Source organism: Ictidomys tridecemlineatus, chromosome 3 (genome assembly GCF_052094955.1).
Source record: "Ictidomys tridecemlineatus isolate mIctTri1 chromosome 3, mIctTri1.hap1, whole genome shotgun sequence".
Lineage (NCBI taxonomy): Eukaryota > Metazoa > Chordata > Mammalia > Rodentia > Sciuridae > Ictidomys > Ictidomys tridecemlineatus.
In genome coordinates, this window is record NC_135479.1 from 145,921,226 (window position 1) to 145,948,168 (window position 26,943).

General features: G+C 35.0%; 1 protein-coding gene across 2 annotated transcripts in view; it reads left to right on the plus strand.

The window, feature by feature from the left end:
- The window catches only part of Kpna1 (karyopherin subunit alpha 1), a 64,463-nt gene that overhangs the window by 32,958 nt on the left and 4,562 nt on the right, over positions 1–26,943 (plus strand). Inside the window, exons 3-12 of one of the 2 annotated variants that reach the window (XM_005327666.4) lie at positions 885–992; positions 3,590–3,689; positions 6,108–6,202; positions 12,755–12,886; positions 14,063–14,151; positions 14,460–14,559; positions 15,262–15,425; positions 17,190–17,268; positions 22,439–22,564; positions 24,393–24,520. In XM_005327666.4, coding sequence (XP_005327723.1) covers positions 885–992; positions 3,590–3,689; positions 6,108–6,202; positions 12,755–12,886; positions 14,063–14,151; positions 14,460–14,559; positions 15,262–15,425; positions 17,190–17,268; positions 22,439–22,564; positions 24,393–24,520 — 1,121 coding nt within the window. Of the gene's footprint in view, positions 1–884; positions 993–3,589; positions 3,690–6,107; positions 6,203–6,969; positions 7,416–12,754; positions 12,887–14,062; positions 14,152–14,459; positions 14,560–15,261; positions 15,426–17,189; positions 17,269–22,438; positions 22,565–24,392; positions 24,521–26,943 lie in introns of those variants that run through there. The other variant, XM_078044128.1, reaches the window with a different exon arrangement.

A 26,943-nucleotide genomic window follows, 5' to 3' on the forward strand; every position in this document is an offset into this window, starting at 1 on the left:
GTATTTTATTTAGAGAGATGGTCTCACTGAATTGTTTAGCACCTCACTTTTGCTGAGGCTGGCTTTGAACTCGAGATCCTCCTATCTTTTTGCACAAACTGCACCTGGCTTTCAGGATTCTTAAGGATATAATGAAAAGCACTTTTATTAGGCTGACTTTGGAGAGAATATTTTCTTTGCCTATGCAAATTAATCATTTTTTTTTTTCTTTTTAGTACTAGGGATTGAACTTAGGGGCACTTGACCACTGAGCCACATCCCCAGCCCTTTTTTGTATTTTATTTAGAGACAGGGTCTTACTGAGTTACTTAGGGCTTCTCTAAGTTGCTGAGGCTAGCTTTGAACTCCCAAGCTTCTGGGATTATGGGCGTGTGCCACTGTGCCTGCCTCAATTCTTTTAAAATAGGATTCTAGTACTCTTGTCACTGATTACTGGAGAGCTTCAAAAGGTCAGAAACTCCAGTTTACTATTCTTGAGAGGTAAAATGGAAATATTAGTCATTCTTACCTTGTTTATATTCTCATTTTTCCTGATGTATTGTTAAGATGATCTTGTTGCTTACTTTATGAGGGAAATGGTCAAGTTTGCCATGTCCTTTTCCTTTCCTTTTTAAATTTTTCCCCCATGTCATATATTGTCAGGCCTCTTATATCATCAAGTATTGGTTATACATATTGTGATAGTTATTTGTATTAGATTATAAGACTGGAGCAATCTACAATTGTTTCTCATCAGTTAAGGTGAAAGTAGTACAAACTTCAGGATTTTTAAAATGACTCTCAAAGAGTTTCATCCCCTTTTCCTTTTAAATCAAGTGCCTAGTATTTGGATGTTCAAGTCCCTTGTGTAAGAATTACATTAGTAACAGTCTTTATTTTTTCAGTTATTCAAGCGAAGAAATGTTGCTACTGCAGAAGAAGAAACAGAAGAAGAAATTATGTCAGATGGTGGCTTTCATGAGGCCCAGATTAATAACATGGAGATGGCACCTGTAAGTAAAATAATAACAACTCCTTTTGGTGTTTTTGTGATAAATATAATGAGAGCTATCGAGAGCGTGCGCGTGCGAGCTTGTGCGTGCTCTCTCTGTCTCTGCTAGGGATTGAACCCAGTGCCTCATGCATGCCAGGCAAGCAACTTACCACTGAGCTACATTCCCAGCTTTTATATCTCTTTTTGAGTTTAATAAAAAGGTTAAGTTAGATAGCTACAGAAATTACTTAGCATTTCATTTTGAAATAAACTGCATATTTATTCTTCATGGTTTATTAAATGTTTATTGTATTTTGGACCGTGTACAATTAAACAAAATTAAGTTATAAAGATTAATTCAGCTATAAACTTAGAAAGAATATAGCTAATGCTGCCATCATTTTTGTGGTAGTTGCTTTTAGAGCTTTCACAAAGTTTTTCCAATTTAAAAAAAATGTGTATGAAATGAATACAGTGTTATAGACTGTATCAGCCTGGGTTCTTCAGAGAAAACCAGTGAGAGAGGAAAGATTATTTAAAGGAAGTGGCTCACTTGATTGGGAGCTGGCAAGTTTGAAATCTGTAGGTGGAGAAATTAAAGGAAGAGTCGATGTTGCCTTGCCAGTCCAAAGGCTGGATTCCTTTTTTGGACATTCTTTGCTCTTAAGGCATCAACTGAGAGCATGAGGCTAATCCATATTATGGGGGAGCAATCTATTTCATTCAAATGTAGTGATTTAATGTTAATCACATGTAAAAATAATGACATCTAACATCTAGACTGGTATTTGACCAAATAATTGAGTACCATAACTTAGTCAAGTTGACAGGTAAAATTACCATACTCTATATTTTGTCAATTTTGTATCTATATGTATCTTCCTGGCACCATATTGTGTCTCAAAGACATAAACAAAAGTTGTGTCTCCACCTAAGATGATACTATTCTCTTGCATATAGCTAAAAATATACCAATCCTTTCCCCTTGGCTAATAAAGGTATCCTATAACTTAGATACCATGTTGTAAAATCTGCTTGGCTTTTAAGAGGATGAGAGAAAAGAAAAAGATAGTTGCTTACTATATATACATGTTTGAGTGTAAGACTTGGTCATCGCAGTCATTTAGGTACCTTCGTTTATTCAGAAATTGGTCTTGCATCTTTGAAAATAGTTGCTTTTCTGACTTCCCAGCAGAATGCTTTATACATTCCCTAGTGGGAGTTCTTAATGTTACATATTGTTTACCAACCATCCAACATTTACAACTTAGTTGTTGGTTTCTTTTTTTTTTGAGAGAGAGTGAGAGAGAGAGTGGGACAGAGAGAGAGAGAGAATTTTAATATTTATTTATTTTTCCTTAGTTCTCGGCAGACACAACATCTTCGTTTGTATGTGGTGCTGAGGATCAAACCCAGGCCGCGCGCACGCTAGGCGAGCGTGCTACCGCTTGAGCCACATCCCCAGCCCAGTTGTTGGTTTCTTAAAATAAGAATTTTGTATCATTGTGACAAATGATTTTGAGAAGAAAGTTGCTCATACTGGGCATGGATTACAACAGGAAATGGAAAAATAATAAGGCAAGAAAATAATGGGAAACTACAAAGTTTTAATAAAGCAAGAAAGTAGTTTTAATGAAGAAGCAAGGAAATAAAAAAATTATTTATTTATTTATTTTAGGGTACTGGGGATTGAAATCAGGGACACTTGACCACTGAGCCATATCCCCAGCCCTAGTTTGATTTTTTTTTTTTTTTTTGAGATAGGGTTTCACTGAATTGGTTAGCACCTCACTTTTGTTGAGGCTGGCTTCAAACTCTCGATCTTCCTATCTCAGCCTCCTGAGCTGCTGGTATTACAGCTGTGCACCATCATGCCTGCCAGGAATTTTAAATAAGTTTAAAAGTCAGCTGTAGATTTTGGCAGTGGCTAGAATCCACAGTCTATTTTTTAGTAAAGATTTGTTGAGCATCTACTATATGTTAGCCAATAGTGATAGAATGGTAAAATGGAGAGAGTCCTGATTTGAACATTACACAGTGTGTACATGTAGTAAAACATTTCATGGTATCCATTGATATGTTCAGTTTTTATGTCAGTTAAAAATAAATCATTTGTAGAATTGATCAGTATCTGATATGTATCAGTTAGTCCCCCCACCCTCCCCCAAAAGTGTGTGTGTGTGTGTGTGAATCTTTGGATTTCAAGGAGAAATATCAGGAAAAATGTCTAGTAATGATGAGATGGGCATGGAATTAAAAATAGGTCATGTGAGCAGCTGCTTCAAGTTTAGAGGTCTTGAAAAACTTTCTTTCAGAACTTAACCTTTTAATTATCATAACAAAGAACCAACCAGTCATGTATTAAGCAAGGAGACGAATATTTTTGCTTTAGTATTTACTACTGACATTATTTTTTCACTATTGTGAGATTTTAAATCAGAATGAGAACTTGGCTTCATTGCATTACTAATCTTACACATTTTTGCATTTATCTACTTTTATATAATTTCTTGAGAAATGTGACAAACTAGGTAACTTGGCTATAATTTATACTAAGCTTTATGGTCCTGTGACTTAAGATAGTATTTTAAATTTGCTTTTTGTTTGTGTTCTCAGGGTGGTGTTATTACTTCTGACATGATTGAAATGATATTTTCCAATAGCCCAGAGCAACAGCTTTCAGCAACACAGAAGTTCAGAAAACTACTTTCAAAAGGTGAGCTCTGCATATATTGAGTCTCTTTTTTCATCTCTTTGTAAAATATTCTCATAATTTATTTTCACATCACAGATAATTTGTTTTGGAGTGTGTTTTATCAATACAAAATAGAGACACACACAGACATATAATTGTGAGCAGTGCCTTTTCATTTTCTTATTTATGGGACTACCAAGATCAGGAGGCAGCATTTTTGAACTAACTTATTATACTAGTAATCAACATCTTATTTTAATTAAAACTAAAGCTCCACCTTATTTATAGAAAAACTTAAATAACATTACTTGAAAAAGTAATAATTGCCAGTTTTCTTGTTTACAGTTTTACCAGTGTACCACTGAAAAATATGGGTGTAATAGGTGGGTAAGATTGTACCCATTTTTGGTATTATTAATGTAGATCAGAGTATCATACTTGTTGTACACATGGGCAAGTAAAAATAACAATTGTATTAAAGTGTTGACAGCAAATACTTAAATTATGGTTATTTAGAATCATTAGTGACTTAAAAAAATTGTACATCCCTTGAGATTAAATGGAATAAAAACCTACCATCATAATTTCTTTTGCCTGAACAATTTATTAAATATTTGAAGAAGTACACCTTTCTACCCCTCTAAAAATGTGTTTGTCTATTTTCAACAAGCTGAGCCTTATGATTTTCTCACAATATAACTTTTTATAAAAAAAAATTTATGTTTTAGTTGTAGTTGGACACAATACCTTTATTTCACTTATTTATTTTTATGTGGTGCTGAGGATCGAACCCAGGGTCTCACACGTGCGAGGCGAGCACTCTGCAGCTGAGCTCTAGTTCCAGCCCATATGATATAACTTTTTAAGGCCTTTTGCCATTCTTCTATTTTCCTGCTTGTAATCTAGTTTGCCAGCATCACTCTTAAATGATAATTAGAATACAGTACTCCAGATGGGTTCTTATTACTATAGAATATGGTAAGAGATTACCTTCTTTTTAAAACTATGCATTCCAGGAATTAATTCTAGCATTAGTTTTCTGAGAGTCATGGCTTAGTAATATTTCATTGGATTTTCAGTAAACTAAATTTACTACACTTTATTAACTGTAATTAATTTGTGTGGGAAATATGTAGACTTTAAAAAATACAGTTCATAAACCAGATGTTGTGGCACATGCTTGTAGTCCCAGTTTATTCTTGGGGAGGCTGAGGCGGGAGGATCACTTAAGCCCAGGAATTTGCTGCTAATCTGGGCAATTTAGAACCTGCCTCAAAAAAACAGAGGGCTGGGGATATAGCTCAGTTGGTAGAGTGCTTGCCATGGATATACAAGCCCTGGGTTCAATCCCCAGCACCAAAAACAAACAAAAAACCCAAAACAGAAAAAAGTTGCTGAATATTTGCTTTATTCTTGTTGTTTTATTGCCAATTTTTGATGTATTCTTTTTGCATATTATTTCTATAATTCAGCATATTACAAGTAATGTATCGATACTATCACATTTGTTTTTTATATTTATTAGAGTGGTTGATAAAAATGTTGAACCAGATAGGGTTTATCATTAGAGCCGCCTCCTCCCCAAATCAACATTGCACCATTAGTCACTTGAGAGCCTCCTGTCTTAGCCTTCTGATTATAGGCATGGTTTATAGGCATGTGCTGTCACTCTCAGCACATTAGTCACTTCTTTAATAAGGCTAAGGCTCTCCAGATAGTACTGTGATCTGCATTTTTCAGATATTACCACATACATTCTGTCAAAAACTCAGATCTCTTCCTGAAATTATTCATCTGATTTGTCTGACTTTGCTTATATACTCACCCAATAAGTAAATAAGTTGAGTGACTCCCTTTATAAGATAATGTTTTGTCATAAATGAAAATGAGATTAATTTGATAAATCAATTGTAGTGAATTTTTGTTGGCTTCTCTTTATCATTGCACTTGTTAAATTAAATCCTTTAAGCACAGAATCCTATAATTCAGCTTCTTAAGGTAATATATAATAACAGACTGAAAGCTCATATATAAAAAAAGGGCTAGAAGACAGGATACTAAAATACTAACAGTAGTTGTCTTTGGAAATTTTTTACCCCTTATGTTCAAAGTTTCTTAAAAAGTAGAGGCAGTAATTTTGATTTTTGCAAATTTGTAGGATTTGGGGGTGAAGTTTACCCAGCATCACAAAAAACAAAACCAAAGAATTCTGTTCACTCTTTTATTTCCATATTGTGTGAAACCTTTAAAAACTACCTTTGTCCCAAAGTGTTCAAATGCAGTTTCACTTTTTTGTTTTGTTTTGGTGGTTTTCCAATATGAAAGGGCTGGTAAATGAAGGGAGGAGTATTTATTATAAATTAATGTTAAATTGAAAAGTTCTTGCACTGAAGTCAAAGGATTGTTTTTCTTCTTTCGTTTCATTTTATGGGGAAACAGAACCTAATCCTCCTATTGATGAAGTTATCAGCACACCAGGAGTAGTGGCAAGGTTTGTGGAATTCCTCAAACGAAAAGAGAATTGTACACTGCAGGTGCGGACCATTTTCATTTCTTGCCTCATAACTTAGTTTTCCTTGAACTTTTATTATGTAAACGATTTTTTTTACATGCTTAACCTGTATGAAGAGATTGAGTTTGTTGATAATGAAATTTATGACAACTGCATTGCAGGCTTCTTTTCCAGCTTTGTTAACATGTAAACCCTTATTACACTCTCTCAAACTTATGTTTCTAGTCTTTTAAAAAGTTTTATGATGATTGTAGATGATATAATATTTGTAGATTATAGGTAATCTAATAGGGAAACCTTTGCTGTAAAGAAACCATTATAAACAGGAATCAATATATGAGCAACTTAAAATTTGGTTTTGAGGAATTTGTAGATTATATTTGTTGGCTTTCTCAAGATGGTAAGGGCAGGGGATATAGCTCAGTTGGTAGAATGCTTGCCTCACATGCACAAGGTCTTGGGTTCAATCCCTAACAACACACACACACACACACACACACACACACACACACACACGTATTACATGGTCTGATCATATACTTGATAATCCTGAAATCTGATTCTGATGGTCCTCCTTTTACCCCAGAAGAGCTGATAAGGAGAGATATCTTTGTCAGGAATTATACTTTCTGGTATGTCAATTTAATCTTTCGGTATTATACTGTAGGAATTCCAAGAGGAAATTCTCCAATTTCTGGATTGAATAATTTTCACAGTAAAAGAAACCACTGTCCACTGACTAATCCTTCGAATTATCTTAAAATTTTTAAATAGTGTGTGTGTGTTTTTTTTTTTCCTCCTCAATAAAGTTGGATTTTTGGTAAACTGGTAATTGGTCATAGCTAGATTTCCTTGAAGTAGCCAGCTGAATTACTACTTGTGTCATTAACTATACTTGTGATTTCTGAATTTTCACTGAAGTATCTAATCTGAAAGACCCAGACCCTTTAGAGAGACTCTGCAACTATAAAATTTGTTAGGTACCAAGTAGATCACAAATTGGAATTATTTTTCCAAGTAAATCTTTGCCAATAACAAGTTAATCATAAAGATAATCCCTTCCCACCCACCATGGACTTTTTGCCTTAAAACTGGTGCCATGTAGGGACTGGGACCTTTTTAATGCTTTGTTGATATTTTCTTTCCTATCGTCCTATCCCATCTTTCTCTTTCTGTTTACATCATTATTGCGGTGATGAGTTTCTTCCAGAGGAAAAACAAGAAATCCAGAAAAGGTAGAGTACTTTGATGTCCCATCAGTTTTTCTTCTCCAGTTTGACATATATCGATCCCTGTGTTTATTTGAATTAAGATTCTGTTTTGCTAGCTGCCTCCTGGATTGTAATTCTGGTCCCCCATATAAGGCCAGAATCACCAGACACCTAGAATATCATGTTGACCCTGAGAGCAAGGGAAGAGAGAGACTTTTCTCAGAAAAAAGGAAATCCAGAAAACCAACACTGCAGAGAACAGAGCCTGAGCCCCTAAGCAAGCTGCCAAGCAAACCAGAGGGACCAAATGAGGAGCCTTACTGCAGTTTATCATTTGAAATTCTTTTAGGAAAAGGGAGGTAGGGAAAATTATCATTTGTTCATGCTGGAAAAAAAAAAAAAAGTTTCTATCCTGACTGGGAATGAGAATAATTGAGAGATACTGGTTTTACTCCTGGATCTAGCAGTTTTTAGTAGGTGTTTGCAGAGGTTCAATTTTTCATGCTTTAAAGAAAGAAAGTATAACCTAAAATGAAAAAAGAAATAAGTTGTTGCTTAACTCTACATTGTCCTGTACTCTATGAAAGTCTGCATGTACATCATTTTTTCATTTAATACCTTAATCTTAGAACACACCTAAAGATGAAAGCCTTCAGAAACATCTAATTTGTTTCTATCTAAATTTCTAGGTACCACCCTCTGCTAACTAATAATTAGGCTGAAATACTGAAAAATTATTCCTCTGGAAGTGACCACCTCATGATTTTCACCTGAGCTACTCTAAAACTGAGAAAAAAAAATATTAAATCTGTTTGTTATCTAAGGGTTGTCATTTCTAGGTTTCTTCTGTGCATATTTAAGCACAACATGGTATTCTTTCTCCAGTGTAAGTAATGGGTAACCTTGACTTCCTCTGAAGCAAGAGAAGCAAGTTTATTATTTAGGGAGACATTAGAGCCAGGAGACTTCATGGTCTGCCCTGTCTTCAAATAATTAGGTGTGCTCTGGAAAGCTCGTACTCTTACCTGTTTTCTTGGAGAGAACTAGGGTGTACATCCTTGATACTACTGCCCGCTTACTAGAGAGATGAACAGTATATCTTTGGAATATGGTTTTTGCCATTTCTCTTCCAGAAAGAGAGTCAAAACTATATGATTCCAATAGAAAAATCAGTGGCTCAACCCAATGATAAACTCTGGAAAATCTTAATGTCTTCATTCACATTCTGTCTTCCCAAATTGGTGAGACACCTTGAACAAGGCAGCTAAAAATGCCTGCTTTGGGTGTGGCTACTCAGTTACTGATCTGCCCTCAAAGTGGAGGTGAGCATGGGTGGAATCTAGGATGTTGGCAGAAAGCAATGCCATTAGCTAAGAACATTTCTCAAGCTCAGTGACATCTAGGTCTTAGAGGCTTTGGCATGAGACTGGTCTGCTTTATGGTATGTTCTGTGGGCCCACTTTGTTTTTTTGAATCCAGGTTAGCATCTTTGTACTGTCTTTTACAGTGCTAAGATGTTCATTCCCAAACCTTACAGAAATTTATTTAAAAAGTCTAGAAATAATTAAATTACCTCTTGCTTAAAAGCACCAGACAGGTACTCCTGTAAAATTTGTACATTTGAATTAGGTTGGCTCAGTTTCCCTTTTTCTGCCTTTCTGTCCCCCTTAATGTGAGAAACTGCAGTAAGCCTTCATCCTTCTGTGACTTTCCCCATCTTCATTGATCTCTCTACCTTTCCTGGAAGGTTGCTCAGATGACTCAGGCACTGTTCTCTGCAGAGTTTGATATCTGGGTTTATTTTTCTGATGTGAGCCTTTCTTTTCACTTGCTCTCCAGGTGAGCCTGGCATTTGCTAGGAACCAGAGTGGAACCGGCAAAGTGGCCAGCAACAGAGTCCTGATCCAAATGGAGAAAGGGAACCAGGCGTACCTCAACCTGGAGTGGGAAACTTGATAGGAGGTCAGAAGTACTTCAGCTTTGGATTCTCATTTTCCTTATTTAAGGAACTGAGCGCCAGAAGGTAGAGACTTAAGAAAGGGGAGAGAGGAAGCATCAAATCTTCAGTGTGCAGCCTTCAGTTGTAGCCTTATTTAGCAAGATCCGAATAGTGAAAAATAGCAATTATCACTGCATGATAGGTGATTTTCCTTGTATGGTACCATTCTTGGAATATTAAGAATTCAGTAGTTTAAAACAAGAGGAAGTGAAGGTTACAGTTTTCTTGGTCGTCTTTTTTTTTTTTTTTTTTTTACTTTTTACTTCAAGTGGCATCATTTATTAGATTTCTTTCCCTCTCTTTTCAGGTTACTGATTTTTTTTTCTTGTATAATTAAACTTAGTTTTCGTCTACTTTTATCATAACTATGTATTTTTATTTGCCATCAGTTCTGGGTTTTTCCATTTCGTAACTTTCAGGTTATATTCTAATCTGGCACCCAAAGCTGAAACATTGAAAAACAAAAACAAAAAACCTAAAATCTCATGGAAAAACAGCTTAAATTACATACAGACTATGATGAAAGGGAAGTTATATGGTTCAAAGCACATCCAGTTTTTAAAGAATATTCTTACATGTTAAGCATATTTGAAATCTGCTTCTTCCAACAGTGACAGGGTTTTATAGTTAGGAGTTCTTCTGACAAGAAAGACACACACACACACACACACACACACACACACACACACACACACACACACACGGTGATAGAAAATTTAACACATGCAGCTTTAGAGTTTTTAGAAGGTTAAAAACACCAGTGTAATTGGCATCCTTTGTGTGTGTGTTTTTTATGGCTTATTAGTGCATGAGTATGGTTGTCTTCCGTTGTCCTCTAATTATAGTTATTCATCTACTTCTGTCCTGGATAACAATAAAACTGCTTTTTGATTTCTTTTCTTGAATCTTATTTTCATTCAGAGGCTAGATCATCATTATGTACTTCTTAGTAATAATCATAACTCTTTGACACGTTCTACTAAGATACGCTTGTTTCTAATTTTTTTACCATCCATGTTCAGACTGTTTTTCACTTCCCTAGTCACTGTCCCTATATTTAATTTCATTTCTCCATTTTATTCACTTGAATAGCTTCTGGAATTCCCTTTTATTTCCGCAGAGATCTTTGGAGCTTAACTCAGATAGCAGTTTGTACTCTGACAAACTTAGAATTATTTAGTATTTTAAGTATTTTTTTCTCACTGATAATTTTAATATAATCTTTGTTAACCCAAGTCATCAGCATTTCTTTTGCATCAAAATCTTAATGCCATCCTTTTCCTCTTCTTTATAGTTCTCATTCTCTCCAGATAGCTTTTCCTCAGACTTCATTTCTTTTGACTTGATCTCTGTAGTATCTGATGACTAGTCACTGAACTTTGAGCCTGCCTAGGTAGGACAGTCTGCTTTTATACTGATTTAGCTAATTAATTTTTCTAGTAAAAAATTAAAGTACATTTTAGGCAAAAAAATTTTTTACATAAATAATCTGGCATAAATACATAAATCTCTTTGAAATTTCTTGCCCTAGTTACCCAAACTAAAAGCAATTGAAATATTCTTATGCCAGTGTTACAGGTATGTTACAGGAAACGTAGCATACTTGATTAGGCGATAGTAATCTAGTCCTTCTCTGGCTGACTGTATATATTACTCAAATCATTAGTCACATTGTTGGAACTTTTTCTGATAGCTTCTTCATTCATAACTAGAAAAAACAGACATCTTAACTTCTTTGGGTTGTTAAGAGGATCACCTCAAGAGTATGTGAATAATTCTTTGAAAAATATAAAGTACTGTACAAATATAAAGTTTAATTCAGATGGATTAAAAAGTGTTTGAGCATTGCTTTCATTAGCAATTTAACTACAGAGATGAATCTGTAAAGTGGTTGGGAGTCATCCCCATCTGCCCCCATGATTTCATCTGTGTCTCCTGAACTTTGATTATAACAAAACATTTTCAGATATAGTTTATGTTCTGTTTAACTGTGGTACTCCTAGTCTGGACCTCCCCACTGGTATAACATTAGTGTCTAGGTTGACTATCAAGCCATTTTATCACACCTGTGTTTGTCACTTTTATAGGTTTTTTTAAACATCCCTTTTTTAAATTGGCTTCTGTGAATTTGCTGTCATTCATACAGCTTTATACTGTGCTGGTCAGATTGACTGCCCTCATCTCCTGTCTTCCTCTACCCCCATGATTGATAAGTTTTCCCTATGACTGTTGTTTTTAAAATTAATCCAGAAGCTTAGAAAAAGTCAAATGTACATTTTTGATGATGTTATTGATCTCTTATTTAAAGAGATATACTGAATTTTTTCCTGTGTATATACTTTATTAAAGGATTAAAAGAAGATAAGATGGGGGAGGGAATTAACTTAAAATCTAAGTAAGAACTCTCTTTTTTTTTTTTTAAGAACTCTTAATTAAGTGGAAATGCAAGCTTCACTCTTGGATTTATCAATATTAAACTGAAAAATCAAGTTACTGTTATAATTAGTAATATGCTATATTTTTTGTTGGCCATGATTTTCTTCAAATCTTCTGTTTGCCATTGCTGTAATATTCTATTACCTTTTCTAAGTTTACCTTTTTTTCTTTTCCTATTAAGAATGTTCTTAAAAAAGAAAACTATTTCTACACCTTGGTTTGGGTTCTTTTATGCTTGGGAATTATTAATTGGGAATTATTAATTATTAATTTTATGCCTGTTAACTCCTTTTGGCCTACTTAACATCACATCTCCTGCTTTTCATTTCATTTTGCCTATCTTACACACACATTTTTTTTAATAAATTGGATTATGTACACAGTAAAAGGCCAAAAGGAACATAGGAATAGGGCTTTTCGGTTAAAGTTGGTTTTCCTATCCTCGTTTCCCAGTCATCTAGGCCCTTTCATTGGATGCATTAAGTATTTATAGATCCTTGTAACTCCTTCTGGAGATATACAATAAGTATATTAATGCATATATTACTTTTTAACCATTTTAGGTATATACCATAATGATATATACCTAATGTCATAGGTATATATAATGCGGTTTTGCATTTCATTGTTGTTGTTTTTATTTAAATATTGGGAGATCATTCCATATCAGCATATGAAAAACTCCCTCATTTTTATGGTCTCATGTTAATCTTGATCTGACATTTTAAGATATTCTGAACATTTTTCTAGACTGAAAAATTTCTTCTGGAAATTCTTTTGAAATTAAAATGGAATTTAACTGTTAGGTGATACATGAAAAAATGATCTCAGACTTATTTTATTCATGTACAGAAAACTTTATTGTTAAAAGTAAAAAAGAAGTTTTAAAATTCTAATAAGATAATGAAAATTATTTTTATCTTTATAGTTTGAGTCAGCTTGGGTACTGACAAATATTGCTTCAGGAAATTCTCTTCAGACCCGGATCGTGATTCAGGCAGGGGCAGTGCCCATCTTCATAGAGTTGCTCAGCTCAGAGTTTGAAGATGTCCAAGAACAGGTAAAAAAAAAAAAAAAAAAGGGAAGCATATGAAAGAATAAGTTTGCCATTTTCTTGGCTCGAGTTTGATTACTTGGCCATAATAATTACAGCAAATGTTCTAGAAATCCAGCCTTCAACAAATAGAAATTTGTTTTAGTTACTATAGGCACAATTTCTTCTAGACACAAAACTCTTTTCCCTTTTCACCCTGACATTCTTTAAGCCCTATAGATATAACTTTTTAGATCATGTAAGCAGTTACTGATATAAGAGCTTCTCCTTGTAGGAATTGTAGTGTTAGTATCAGAATAGCAGTGTCTTTGCCACTTTCGAAGTAAAAGACATAGAAAATATGTTGTTTTAGTACTGTCAACCATATAAAATTGGTAAAGATAAATCACTACTAAATGATTTTCTTTTAGAGTTTGAGGTATAAATCGACATGTTATAAACTGTTTATATTTAAAGTGTACAGTATGATACCCGTAGAAACATCATTGCAGTTAAGATAAATATAGTCAGCTGGGTGATGGCATGCACCTATAATCCCTTTGACTCAGGAGGCTAAGGCAGGAAGATTGCAAGTTTGAGACCTGCCTCAGCAGTTTAGCAAGGCCCTAAGCATCTTAGACCCTGTTGCAAAATAAAACTAAGAGTTGGGGATATAGCTCAGTGGTAAAGCACCCTGGGTTCAATCCACAAGTGGGGGAAATAATACAACTTCTGAAAATTAATAAAGTTACTTGCATTTTGATTGCTCTTCAGTTTCTGTTTACTGTTTTGTGTTCTAAGATTAAAGTACATTTTTAAGTCAGCTGAGTAAGCCATTTGAATCTCTGTTCCATACTAAGCGCTGTGTGGAATGTTACAGAGGGATGAAGATGGGGTCCTCTAAGAAAAGAATTGATTTTTCTCTTTAATAAGCTTTAATTTATTTAATAAATGCCTAGATGCCTATATTTCCTTTTGTTTATTGTACATTTTAGAATATTTTCTTTTCCCCCCAATGCCACAATTGTTTCATGTTGACTTCCTGATGTGTGAATTTTAAAACATCTGTAGTTAGTCCATGTGTAATATGTTGATTGCTTTATAATTTTATAAGGGGTTAATGTGATCTGCTGGCATTTTTTTTGAAAGGATTTTGTGGGAATTAAAGTACACAATAGTCATTAACAAATACTTCTTTCACAGGCAGTCTGGGCTCTTGGCAACATTGCTGGAGATAGTACCATGTGCAGGGACTATGTTTTAGACTGCAATATCCTTCCCCCACTTTTGCAGTAAGTCTCATTTCTTTTTTTGAGTAACAAAACATGGGAAGTCCCTTAGAAAGTGTTACATATTTGAAAGTCATTTTTGGATTTCCACATATATTCTTGTTAACTCATTTAGGTCATTTCTTCAGGCTCCAGATTTTAACACCAGTTCCAAACTTCTAAATTAGTTGCACTAGAATTTATGAAGTTTTATTTTGGAGAAAAGCCATTTGAATATATTTATTTTATCAGTACCAGTTGAGTATTTATCTTATGCTACCAGAGAATTAATATCTGCTATATAATTAGCTGTTGTGTCATCATACTTATAGGTTATTTTCAAAGCAAAACCGCCTGACAATGACCCGGAATGCAGTATGGGCTTTGTCTAATCTCTGTAGAGGAAAAAGCCCACCTCCAGAATTTGCAAAGGTAAGGACTGTGCTTGTAGAAAATTGGCAGAAAAATGCAGTTAAAAAAAATGTACCAACCAATATTAATGAACACAAAATGATACTTTTTGATCAAATTTAGCATGTTAGAATTTTATTGGTTTCTAAAGAAACAGTTTTTATTTTTTGGGGATCCCTCTTACTATCTGTAGAAAGCTTCAAATTCATCTTGGCATGTGCCGGGCGCTGGGTTCGATCCTCAGCACCACATAAAAATAAAATAAAGATGTTGTGTCCACTGAAAACTAAAAAATAAATATTAAAAAATTCTCTCTCTCTCTTAAAAAAACAAAAACCTTAGCTTATTTTGTTCATAACAAGTTATCTAAAATACGGAATTTCCCAGCTTTGGCATTTTTTAAAGCTGCTTTATGTCTTCAGTCTTCAAAGTATAGGTTTTGACAGAGACTCTCAATCTTCAGAAGTGGTATATGTAAAACTTTTCTTCCCAAAATAATTTTTCTTAGATTCTGCCTACCATCAGCAAAGTAAAAATTGTAGGACCATTGATGGCATTCCCAAAGATGGAAAAGCCACCCAGCCCTTTGCTAGTCAAACTCTAGAAATGTAAATCTTACCCCAAGTCATCAAGTGTCTGCTTGTTAGCCTTCTTGGTTTTCTCATCCGTACTTCTGACTTGCATTCTTTTGAATTTCATTATCATATTATCTTCCTTTTATAGGTTTCCCCCTGTCTGAATGTGCTTTCCTGGTTGCTCTTCGTCAGTGACACTGATGTACTGGCTGATGCCTGCTGGGCCCTCTCGTATTTATCAGATGGACCCAATGATAAAATTCAAGCGGTCATTGATGCAGGAGTATGTAGGAGACTGGTGGAGCTGCTAATGTGAGATATTTTTAAGAAACTGCTTTTTTCCCCTTGCAATAGTTTCCTAGTTATAATACTTAAATATTAATCAGTTGTTCGTTTTACCGATTTATTGGGCTTTGGACTGCTGTCTTTTGTTTATTTTGGGGGGGTTGGGTGTTTCTGTTTTTTCTTATGAGATTTATGGAGAACCTCATATTCTTTTGTTATAGTTACCCTTTAGCTGAAACTTTGGAAAACTGATCTGTGTAATTCTAGCCCACAGTGGATGACCTATTGTGCCACTAAAAATATGCCACTAAAAATATACATTCTTTATCGTCTATCCCATTTAGAGTTTAAGCTAGACTGGGATCAGAGTTTTGAATCTTTATTTCACTCCCTTTGTAATGCTTTTGATGATGGGGTGAAAGATTTGCTTGTGATATAATGATTTGAAATTAATTAAATTTCTAGTTAAGACTATAGAAGAGGGACTGGGGTTGTGGCTCAGTGATAAAGCACTTGCCTAGCATGTGTGAAGCACTGGTTTCCATCCTCAGCACCACATTAAAAAAGCAAAGATCTTATGTCCGTCTACAACTTAAAAAAAAAAAAGGACTATAGAAGAAAAAAGTAGAGTGAAAAGACAACAAAGAAATGATATAGTTATAAGTAACAAGAAATGTAATGGAAGTACAAATAGATATAAAGAGACATTTTCCCAGACATGAGATGTGGAATGGATTAGACAAGTATAATGTTTAGAAGACAAAACTCTGGGATTATAGCCACAGATTGGTTGTAGATTAGTAAAGTAGTACTATTGTGAGTTAAAAGCAATATGATGTTGTGGGAATTACAAAACATTCAAAATCTGGGAATTAATCTTTGCATCCTTTAGATATTAGATTAATATACATTTTAATCATTTATTTTGAGCCACCCATCTTAAATGTGAAGGAACTGACAGTTTAAGAAAAGTGACTAGTATCATTAAAGAAGAAAGAAAATTGGACCTTTAAGAAAAGATAAAGGGTATTGACTTATTTACCCTAAAATCCAGACTACATATTTATGTTTTCTATTTTTATGTTTATCTTCTATTTTAGACATATAAATCTGTCTTCAAATATGTAAAACAGGCTTTATGAAGGGTTTCTTTTGACCAGTAAGGCAGCTTTTAGTAGGTTTAATAAAGTTTAGTATTTGAAAGTTTTTAAATTTATTCAACTATTGACACGTCAGTTTTGCCTCCTTTTAAAATTAATTTATTGAGACAGGTGGATTGCACATTCGAAGTCAGACTCAGCAACTTAGGACCTAAGCAACTTAGCAAGACTTTTTCTCAAAATAAAAAACAAAAAGGGTTGGGGATAGGGGTTATAGCCCAGTGGAAAAGTACCTCTGGGTTAAATCTCCAGATGCAAAATAATTATGTTAACTCTTGGTCCCCATTTATCTTAGCAACCATAGAAGATAAAGTAAAGAAGAAGTAAGCCTATAGTAAAGAATGAGAGGGATTGCTTGGACTCCATGTAATGAAAGTCTGGAAAAGATTGCTAGGAATGTTGTGTAATTTTTTCCAAAAATTCTGAATACTGGGGAAGACAGCTATTCTAAGGGGACATAAAACATTCTGTCATCATGGTAGGGTTCCTTTAATAATCACATTGGTACCTTTCTGTTCTGAAATCTTATTGCAAATTATTTCTTTTGGACCTTAGCCCTAAAGAAAAAAGATTATGGATAGAACTACTGGCTAGGCTGTAACATTTCTTTCTTTCTTTTTAATTGTTGCAGGCATAATGATTATAAAGTGGTTTCTCCTGCTTTGCGGGCTGTGGGAAACATTGTCACAGGGGATGATATTCAGACACAGGTATGAATAAGTGGTAATATTTTTTTCAAAAACAAATTCTTCAAAAACAATACATTGAACTATGTGATTGTTTCATTGTAATATTTAATACCATATTTTTTGTGGCGGACTGATACTTAGTTTTGCTAATGTTCATTTAAAATGTTGGCTTTAGGCATCTACTTGCAAAATTTTTTAGTATTTGTGTTGACCTCTTACAGCAATTTTGGGTTCCCCTCTAATTAAGATTTATTTAGTTGGGCAGATTTATTTCCTTCTACTTGTAATTGAAATGGTTTGGGGAACACCAGAAGCCTGTAGTAGCCAGCCTCTTTTTCTCTTTCTTTAATCTTAACATCATCTTTTCTGATAGTTGCCTCCTTTGGTACATGATAAGTCTTCTATGTAAGGAAGGTTCTTCCTCATGGTTCCTAGGATCCATTTACTTTGACATCAAGACACATTCTCAGTGGATTTTCTGGCCAGTTTTTCTTTCAAATGTCTCAGATGCATTGATAACAATGTCTTAAAATTATCTTTTAGGCTTCTGAGTGTTGAAATTTTGCTTCTTTGCTTTATCAGCCATCTGTTCCTCCCTTTATCAAATTGTTTTTCCTGTTTTCGTTTGTTTGTATGCATTCATAAACCTTATTTATAATTTCAGTGATCACTTTTATGTGAATGGATTGAGAATTGGGAATTACGTTTTATCCTTAGTTTGCTCTTAACTGGCGTCCACATTTTAGCAAAGCATTTAACGTTTTTACTTTTCTCATTTCTAAAATTAAGGAGTTTAGATTTGTTCTCTGAAATGTGTTTCGCTTGTAATATCTATTTCAATTTATTCTGCCCTCGAAGGAACTAATTTCCTACTGCATAGTGAATCTCTGCTTCTGTTTCCTGTCTTGGTAAATGGCACAAACAGTTGTCCATGCCAGAAACCTGGGCAGCACCTTGATTCTTCCTGTCTGCCACCTGCCAGTTTCTAAGTCCTATTTATTACTCCATTTTTGTTTACCCCTTGCAGTGTTTAGTTTAGATATTTTAGACAAAAGAAGAAGAAAAGAATATATGATTGAATAAAATTTCTCTGGAAGGAAACGGGAAACTCACATTGGTTGTCTCTGAAGAGAAGTGGATGTTTTGGATTCAAGAATAGAAAGGTGTCTTTTAACTATTTAGTCCTTTATACTTCCTGAAGTTTGAACCATATCAGTGTATTTACTTTTCAAAAATAAATGTTTCTTGGTCTGAGGATGTGGCTCAGTAATGTAGTGATTTCTTCTCAGTGTGAGGATCTAGGTTTATTCACTGTGAGCACTCCCCCCTCCCAAAAAAGTTTCTACATCTCCCACTCCTACCACATACTTTTATGTTCTAGTCATGTTTGTTCTTGAACTCTTATCTCTGAGCTTTGATACGTACTTTCTTCTCTGTGCATAGAACACCTGCCTCCATCACCTACCCATGCCAGGAATGCCACTTCACACATACCCACACTCTGCTAGTAAAGTTTTCTTATTACTCACTTTTTTTTTTTTTTTTTTTTTTTGTGGTGGTGGGGTGGGATACCGGGCATAGAACTCAGTGGCACTCAACCATAGCCACATCCCAGTCCTATTTTCTATTTTATTTAGAGACAGGATCTCACTGAGTTGCTTAGCACCTGGCCATTGCTGAGGCTGGCTTTGAACTGTGATTCTCCTGTCTTAAGCCTCCTGAGCTGCTGGGATTACAGGCATGCGCCACCATGCCCAGCTCATTTCTCACATCTTAATAAAAGTTATTTTCTCTGGGAAGCTTTGATCCCACACTTTTCAGTTAGGTCCTTCTTATTTTATAAGAGCACTAATCACACTGTATTGTAACTGTCAAAGTTTTGGGTTGTAAGATGTTGGAGGTAGACTGTCAGTCATGTTCATTTGTAGAAAATATTTATTGAATGGAATGAAATTCTGAATCTATAAATCTAGTTCTGACCTCTTTCAAGTTCCTGTCTCATGTCTCCAGGTCCTGTTAGATATTTTTTGCATGTCTCACGTTGTTTCCCAGTGTATTCTCTTTCCCCTCCAAAGCAAGTTCTAAGTTCTGATTTTTTTTTTTAACATTTTTAGTTGTAGTTGGATACAACATGTTTGTTTATATATTATTTTTATGTGTTGCTGAGGATTGAACCCAGCACCTCAGATGTGCTGGGTGAGCAAGCACTCTACCGCTGAGCCACAATCCCAGTCCCAATTTTTTTCTATTTTGATTAATTCTAAACTTTGTGGTTATTTTTAGTGTCTTCTCTCTGTTTACCTTGTATAGCAAATTACCAAGTCTTGTTGATTCTTACTGTTGTTGCTAGATTCACTTATGATTACCATATTTTGGTCCTTTTCCTCACAAAGGTTCTCTCCCCCTTTTTTCACGAAAAGGTTTTGACATGCCCATCTGATTTATCTTCCTACTATCCCAAGTTACTCTATTTATTCCCCCTAATAATAGCTTCATCTTTCCTAAAATAGTCTCCTTGACATCATTTATTTTACTGTTAGAAACAATGAGCTTCTTTAATGGCTATGAGATGAAGGACCTTCTCATTCTTTCTAGTTGGCATTTAGAACTAGTAGTATTCCTACTACTAGTCTGTTCTTTTGTTCTCTGTTTTGGGCCTTTGATGGGGGTACTAGGATTTAATTCAGGAGCAATTTACCACTGAGCTACATCCCCAGCCTTTTTTTTTTTTTTTTTGAGATAGGATGTCACTAAGTTACTAGGTTGCTGAGGCTGACCTTGAACTTTTTTTTTTCAATTCTGATTTGTTTTTCAGATCACTTCTGAATATATGACAGTAGAATGCAATTCAATTCATATTACACAAATAGAGCACAATTTTTTATGTCTCTGATTGTACATAAAATAGTCACACCATTTGTGTTTTCATACATGTACTTAGGGTAATGATGTCTGTTTCATTCCTCCATTTTTCCTACCCATACCCCCTCTTCTCCCTCCCCTTTGGTCTATCTAAAGTTCATCTATTCCTCCTACCCTGCACCCCTGCTGCCATCCCCATTATGAATTGGCTTCCTTATATCAGAGAAAACATTTGGCATTTGGTTTTTTGGGATTGGCTTACTTAGCATTATATTCTCCAACTGTATCCATTTACCTGCAGATGCCATAATTTTATTCTCTTTTAAAGCTGAGTGATATTCTGCCAAAGGCCAATGTCTCGGCTTGGCACCAGAATCACGAGGCACTCACAGCTTTGTAGGTTCAAACAGCAATTCTTTATTCCAGCTCTCACACCGCCTCCACACAGGTCCAGGGGCAAACGTGTTCTGCCGTCTCCCGCACAATTCACCTACTACACGAGACTATCCCAAATCTCATTTTAATCTCACGAGAACTCAACGGGAACAAGCAGCAGGAACACCCTAATCCCAGCAATAATCTTCAATCTCTAACTTCCCTAAAACCCATTATCTTAAACTGGCAACGCCTTAAACTGAAGGAACCAGGTTTAGAGCTTCCTCAAACCTGATCAGCTCTAAACCTGGATCCGCCTTGGTCCTTGAGCAAGGTCACTTTATTAAAGCATGCATGCAATGTCCCATCGAATCTCCTCTAAGCAGCATGGGGTATGCTTGGCAAGGAAATTTCGATGCATCATTCCTACTTGGTAATGGCCCTCAGCAATATTCCATTGTGTGTGTATATATATACCACATTTTCTTTATCTATTCATCTACTGAATGGCATCTAGGTTGGCTCCACAATTTATCTATGTTGAATTGTGCTGCTATAAACATTGGTGTGGCTGTGTCACTATTGTATGCTGTTTTTAAATCCTTTGGATAAACCCAGGAGTGGGATAGCTGCGTCAAATGGTGGTTCCATTCAAAGTTTACTGAGGAATCTCCATACTGTCTCCAGAGTGGTTGCGCCAGTTTGCAGCCCCATCAGTAATGTATGAGTGTGCCTTTTTCCCCCCACATCCTCGCCAACACTTATTGTTTGTATTCTTGATAGCTGCCATTCTGACTGGAGTGAGATGGAATCTTAGAGTGTTTTGGAGTTGCATTTTTCTAATTGCTAGAGATGTTGAACATTTTTTCATGTGTTTGTTGATTGATTATATATCATCTTCTGAGAAGTGTCTGTTCAGTTCCTTTGGCCTTGAACTTTTGATCTTCCTGTCTCAACCTCCTGAGCCACTGGGATTATAGGTGTGCACTATCATGCCTCTGTTTTTTTTTTTTTTTTTTTGTTCTTAACTGTAGTTTGTAGTACAGGCTTTTCTATTTCTAGCTTTTAGTTCCAGCATCCTCCCTCTTGTGTGCATTCCAAGGTTCCTTCCATGAAGTTTTTTTCTTGACTATTCTTCTTCAATTATTCTGTTTAATTTCTGACATGTTTGTTTTCCAGACCATTTCTTTGGTAGTTTTTAAATTGCTTGTGACATCTCTTATACTTTTTTTCAAGGTTTGTTTTGATTCAGTGTAAAATATATTTTTTCATTATAGGAAAATTATCAAATGAAAGTCACCCGTATCTCTAATATCTGGTGTTTTTATTGTATGCAATCATATGTCCTGCTGTACAGTTTAATATACTGCTCTTTTCCTGGTGTTCACTTAACATTCTGTTACAAATCTGTAATTTCCTCTGAATAGATATGCGGGTTATTTTTTTTTAATCTCCCTTGCCTTTGTGAGCTATTTGATACCTGGTTCTATGTTTTTTTATCCTCATATTCTTTAAGTATGTATTAATTCATTAAGTATGTATTGGTTATACTTCATTAAGTATGTATTAGTTCATTGACTGTAAGATAGAGAGTTAGCAGAGAATTTCAAAATCTGAGACTACTGTTCTTATCACTTAATATGTTTACCCATCCAGAAGACATACCTGTAGAGACAGGAGCTGAATGAGAATCCTAATTACTAATAATTACTAATTCTAACATTGTGTTTTATTAAGTATGACTTCTAGTAGTTGTGAAAGTGTACGATGAAGCTAGTTTAATAAGTCTTAGAAATTAACTTTTACTAATAGTAAAAATTACTTATTTTTTAGATTTCAAGGGGAAGTGTTATTTCTGTATCTATATTTTTCCTAAAGTAGCTCTGTGAATTAAAAATTTACTTACATTTGGAACAATGCAGTAAGTTAAAAGTTTTTGAACTTTTCCTTTTAGGTAATTTTGAATTGTTCCGCTCTTCAGAGTTTATTGCATTTGCTGAGTAGCCCAAAGGAATCTATCAAAAAGGAAGCATGTTGGACAATATCTAATATCACAGCTGGAAATAGGGCACAGATCCAGGTAATCTCATAGCACCTTTATTTCTTACACTGTTAGTGATTGGTAATTTTTTTTGTTTTTTAAAATTCAATCTTTAAAATATCATAGTTTTTATTATTGCTTTGAAAATCACTACCTTCTGTTGCTATTTCAGAGTCTGCTTCTTATTTACTTCTTTCTAGCTTACAAATGCTTATTCTTTTGAAACTTTTACTTAGGCCTTAGTTTACCCCTTTGTCGTTAATATTTGACGACTTACCCAACATCCAGAAAAAAGTATGTTGTATTTTTGGAATATTTTAATGGACTTTATGTTATACAGATTGGCTTTCCTCTTGTCAACTAAACAGTTATTTAAATGATTTTTTAAATGGTTATATACCCTTTACGTTTGCTTTTCTGTTACTGGGAGAGTAACCTAAGAGGAAGACAAGCGGTGGGCTAATATTCATCATGAACTGTGATCAAGGCTGCCATAATGGTTTAGAATACAGATTTAGAGGCTTATGTATCAATACAAATAAGTTAAAAAAAAATGATGAAGCTGAGGCTCAGAGAACTATAATAGTATGCTCAGGTGCATCTCTAGTAAATGAAAGGACTAGAATTGAGTGTCTTTCCACTAAAGTTTGCTGACTTCCTTCACTGGTATCATAGAAGATGTTCTTGACCAAGAAAGCATTGTTAGTCATCCCCAGAAAATTGAATTAGGGACTGAGATTCATAGCTGTAGCAATTTATAGTGTGCCTCTGAAATTTCAGCTGTAGTTGATGGCCTGTTATCACCAGGCTCGTATATACCAGTTCTCAATTTCTTGATTAGGAGAAATTAGGGAAACATACTTTAGGTTTTTTAAGCCAATGTGGAACATGAAAAAAGCAATTTGGGGCAAACTACTTCAGTGTTATGTTAAGTGGGGTTGAATAAAAGTACAAATAAGGGAATTGTGGTAATTTTATTGGGAGTAGTAGCTTGGAATATGATGGTGACAGTGATCATAAAGGAAAAAGAAAAAATAGTCTTGGAATGTTTCAAAGTGAGAATGATAAGGAAACTTGGTAACTGACTGAATTTAGAATGAATACAGAAATAAATAGCCTTTGTGAACTAGAAACATTTAAATGGGGACCTGATAGGAAAGATGATGTGTTTGAGATGAATATCAGACCTACAGTAAGTTGATGGCTACCCTGGGCTATAGCTTCAGTGACAAGTGAAGGACTGGAAAATTAACAAACAGCACACCAGCAGGAATATATGCAGTGAACAGAATGAGAGTAGCTGAGGAACAGAGAATTGAACTTTTATAAATTGTTACATGAGATAGAACAACAGAGGATAATAAAAAAGAAAAGAACTAAGGGAGATTTTAAGATTTTTAGACTCCGTAGAGGCTGTCATCTATGGTACTAGGGAGTAGCTTAACAGGAATAATGAGGATTGTACTCCTTCATATCTATAATTATTGTGTGTATATGTGTCTGAGTGTGTATACACATATAAACGTGTGTGGGTGTGGGGGTATGTATATGTATATATTTATTCATTTATTTATTTTGCAGTCCTGGGGGTGGAACCCTAGAGGACTTTAAACCTGAGCTACATCCCCAGGCTCTCATTGTGTGCGTGGGTGTGTGCGCGCACACGCCAGTATGATGCTGGAAATTGAACGCAGGGTTTCATATGTGCTGGATAGTAGCCACTTTACCACTTCCAGCCCCCTTCCAATTTATTTTTAACAGGGGAAGGGTGTCATTAATGAAGTAAACTTAAAAGTTATAATTAGTATTAGGAATATTTTTACAAATCTTATTTCCTTTTTCAATTTTAATTTTTTCTTAATTTCAGACTGTGATAGATGCCAACATCTTTCCAGCTCTTATTAGTATATTGCAAACTGCTGAGTTTCGGACAAGGAAAGAAGCTGCTTGGGCCATCACAAATGCAACTTCTGGAGGATCAGCTGAACAGATCAAGTAAGTACTAGCCAGCATCTTGTAAATTTAAGGAAAAATCATTGCTGTTTCTATATCTTCCCTCCCCAATATTACATAGAATGAAAAAATAGGGGCTGGGGATGTGGCTCAGCGGTAGCATGCTCGCCTGGCATGCGTGCGGCCCGGGTTTGATCCTCAGCACCACATACAAACAAAGAGGTTGTGTCTGCCGAAAACTAAAAAATAAATAAATAAGTTAAAAATAAAGAAAAAATAGACTATATTTGAGGAATAAGGTGAAAGATGATTGTATTAAATAAGAATGTTTAATTCTGGCCTTTTGAATTATTGTTCATTTTGTCTAATTAGACAAAATGAATTTAATTTCTTACACCTGTTTTATTCTTTTTTGTGTATTTAATTTCTTACACCTGTTTTATTCTTTTTTGCTGAAAATAATTCAGGGATAAGAGAAATAAGGCACAGTCAAGGTTTGATGAAATAGAAATACTTACAGGTGAGCTTCAGCTTGCTGTGGAGCTACTTGGTCAGAAGCATCTTAGATAGTCTGAGTTATTACTTGTAGAACTCAGAGCCCAAATATAATCGTTCACCAGTTCTTGATATTTCTACTTCAGATGTCTTAATGGTAGAATTAGATCATACTTGAAATAGAGATATGTCTTAGAATGAAGTACCATATTCGTAGAGGCAAGTATCTTCTGAAGTATTTTGGTGTTAAGTAAGAAGAAAAATTTGTTGTAGCTTGAGACTTAAATGATTTCCTTGTTAGTAATTTATAATCATGGTCTCTAGAGAATGCATAAATAAAATGGGAATAAGTTTTTCAAGGGAGCATTATGCAATTAAACATTAAATTCTGGACATCCAATGAAAGAAAGTGGAAAATGGAACCTTTCTTTGCCCCACCCACTCCCTCCCTTTCTTCCTTATGGAACCCAGGGCCTGGAACACACTGGGCAAGGGTTCTATCACTGAGCTATATCCCCAACCCTTTTAAAATACTTTTTGAGCCAGAGTCTCCTTAAGTTGCCATGCTGGTCTTGATCTTGCTCTCTTCCTGTCTTAGCCTCCCAGGTAGCTGGATTACTGACTGGTGTGTGCTACCACACCCAATTGCCTTTGCTTTCTCAATGGGGAGTTCAGATGAAGGGATTATGGTTCCAAAGAGTGTTAAAGCATTTGCCACTTCCTTATAAATGATACCAGACAAACATAGCTACTTTTATATTGTTGCCATGTGGACTATAGGCACTCAACACATGCCTAAAATCTCTGTTTGAAATTATAAAATAAAAATTACTCTTAACAAATTGCAGAAATTGTTTAGGTAGAGAAGATAAGAAATGTGTATCTGAAATAATAGAACTATAAAGAAATTATCTATATAGATAGCTATTTTGATGAAGTTCATCATAGACAGGCTATTCAGGTGTAAGGCTTTGAATGGTCTTCAGAAGCATAATTGTCTTTTTTTTTTTTTTTTAAAGAGAGAGTGAGAGAGGAGAGAGAGAAAGAGATAGAATTTTTAATATTTATTTTTTTTTAGTTCTCGGCGGACACAACATCTTTGTTGGTATGTGGTGCTGAGGATCGAACCCGGGCCGCACGCATGCCAGGCGAGTGCGCTACTGCTTGAGCCACATCCCCAGCCCAGCATAATTATCTTTTTAAGGTCTTTTTCAAACCCTGGCTCAGGGTACTGTGATTTTAACTGAGCCACACAAATGAGAATAACATGAAGTAATTTAAATTATTATTTTCATTGCCCCTATGCCTGATGCACTTTTTTTTTTTTTTTGAGAGAGGAGAGAGAGAGAGAATTTTTTTAATATTTATTTTTTAGTTCTCGGCGGACATAACATGTTTGTTTGTGTGTGGTGCTGAGGATCGAACCCGGGCTGCACGCATGCCAGGCGAGCGTGCTACCGCTTGAGCCACATCCTCAGCCCTGATGCACTTTCTTAATGAAAATAATTAAACATGTGCTTCTAAAATATTGCTAGTACCATTCTATCTTTCATTATAAATTACTTTGGGAGTATTTTGCTCTTATAGAAGAGTAGAGTTGCTACAGTTGGTTTTTAAAATTTGGCATATTTATAATAATAAAGTTAATTTTTAATGTAATAGCAGTTTCTTTGTACCCAGATGAAGTGTTTGTTACCTTAAAAGACTGTTGAAAAAATATTAGTCCAGGGGCTGGGGATGTGGCTCAAGTGGTAGTGCACTTGCCGGGCATGCATGGGACAATGGATTTGATCATAAAATAAAAAAATAAAGATTAAAAATAATTTTTAAAAAATATTAGTCCAAATTACAGAAACCAAACTGACTTTATCACCGATAAAATAAGTTTATTAAGAAATTGCCAGGTTGTCTTCCTTATTGGGTATCTCATCTTGAATTCTGACCAGCAATAAGTTAATTGGGTTTCTCAT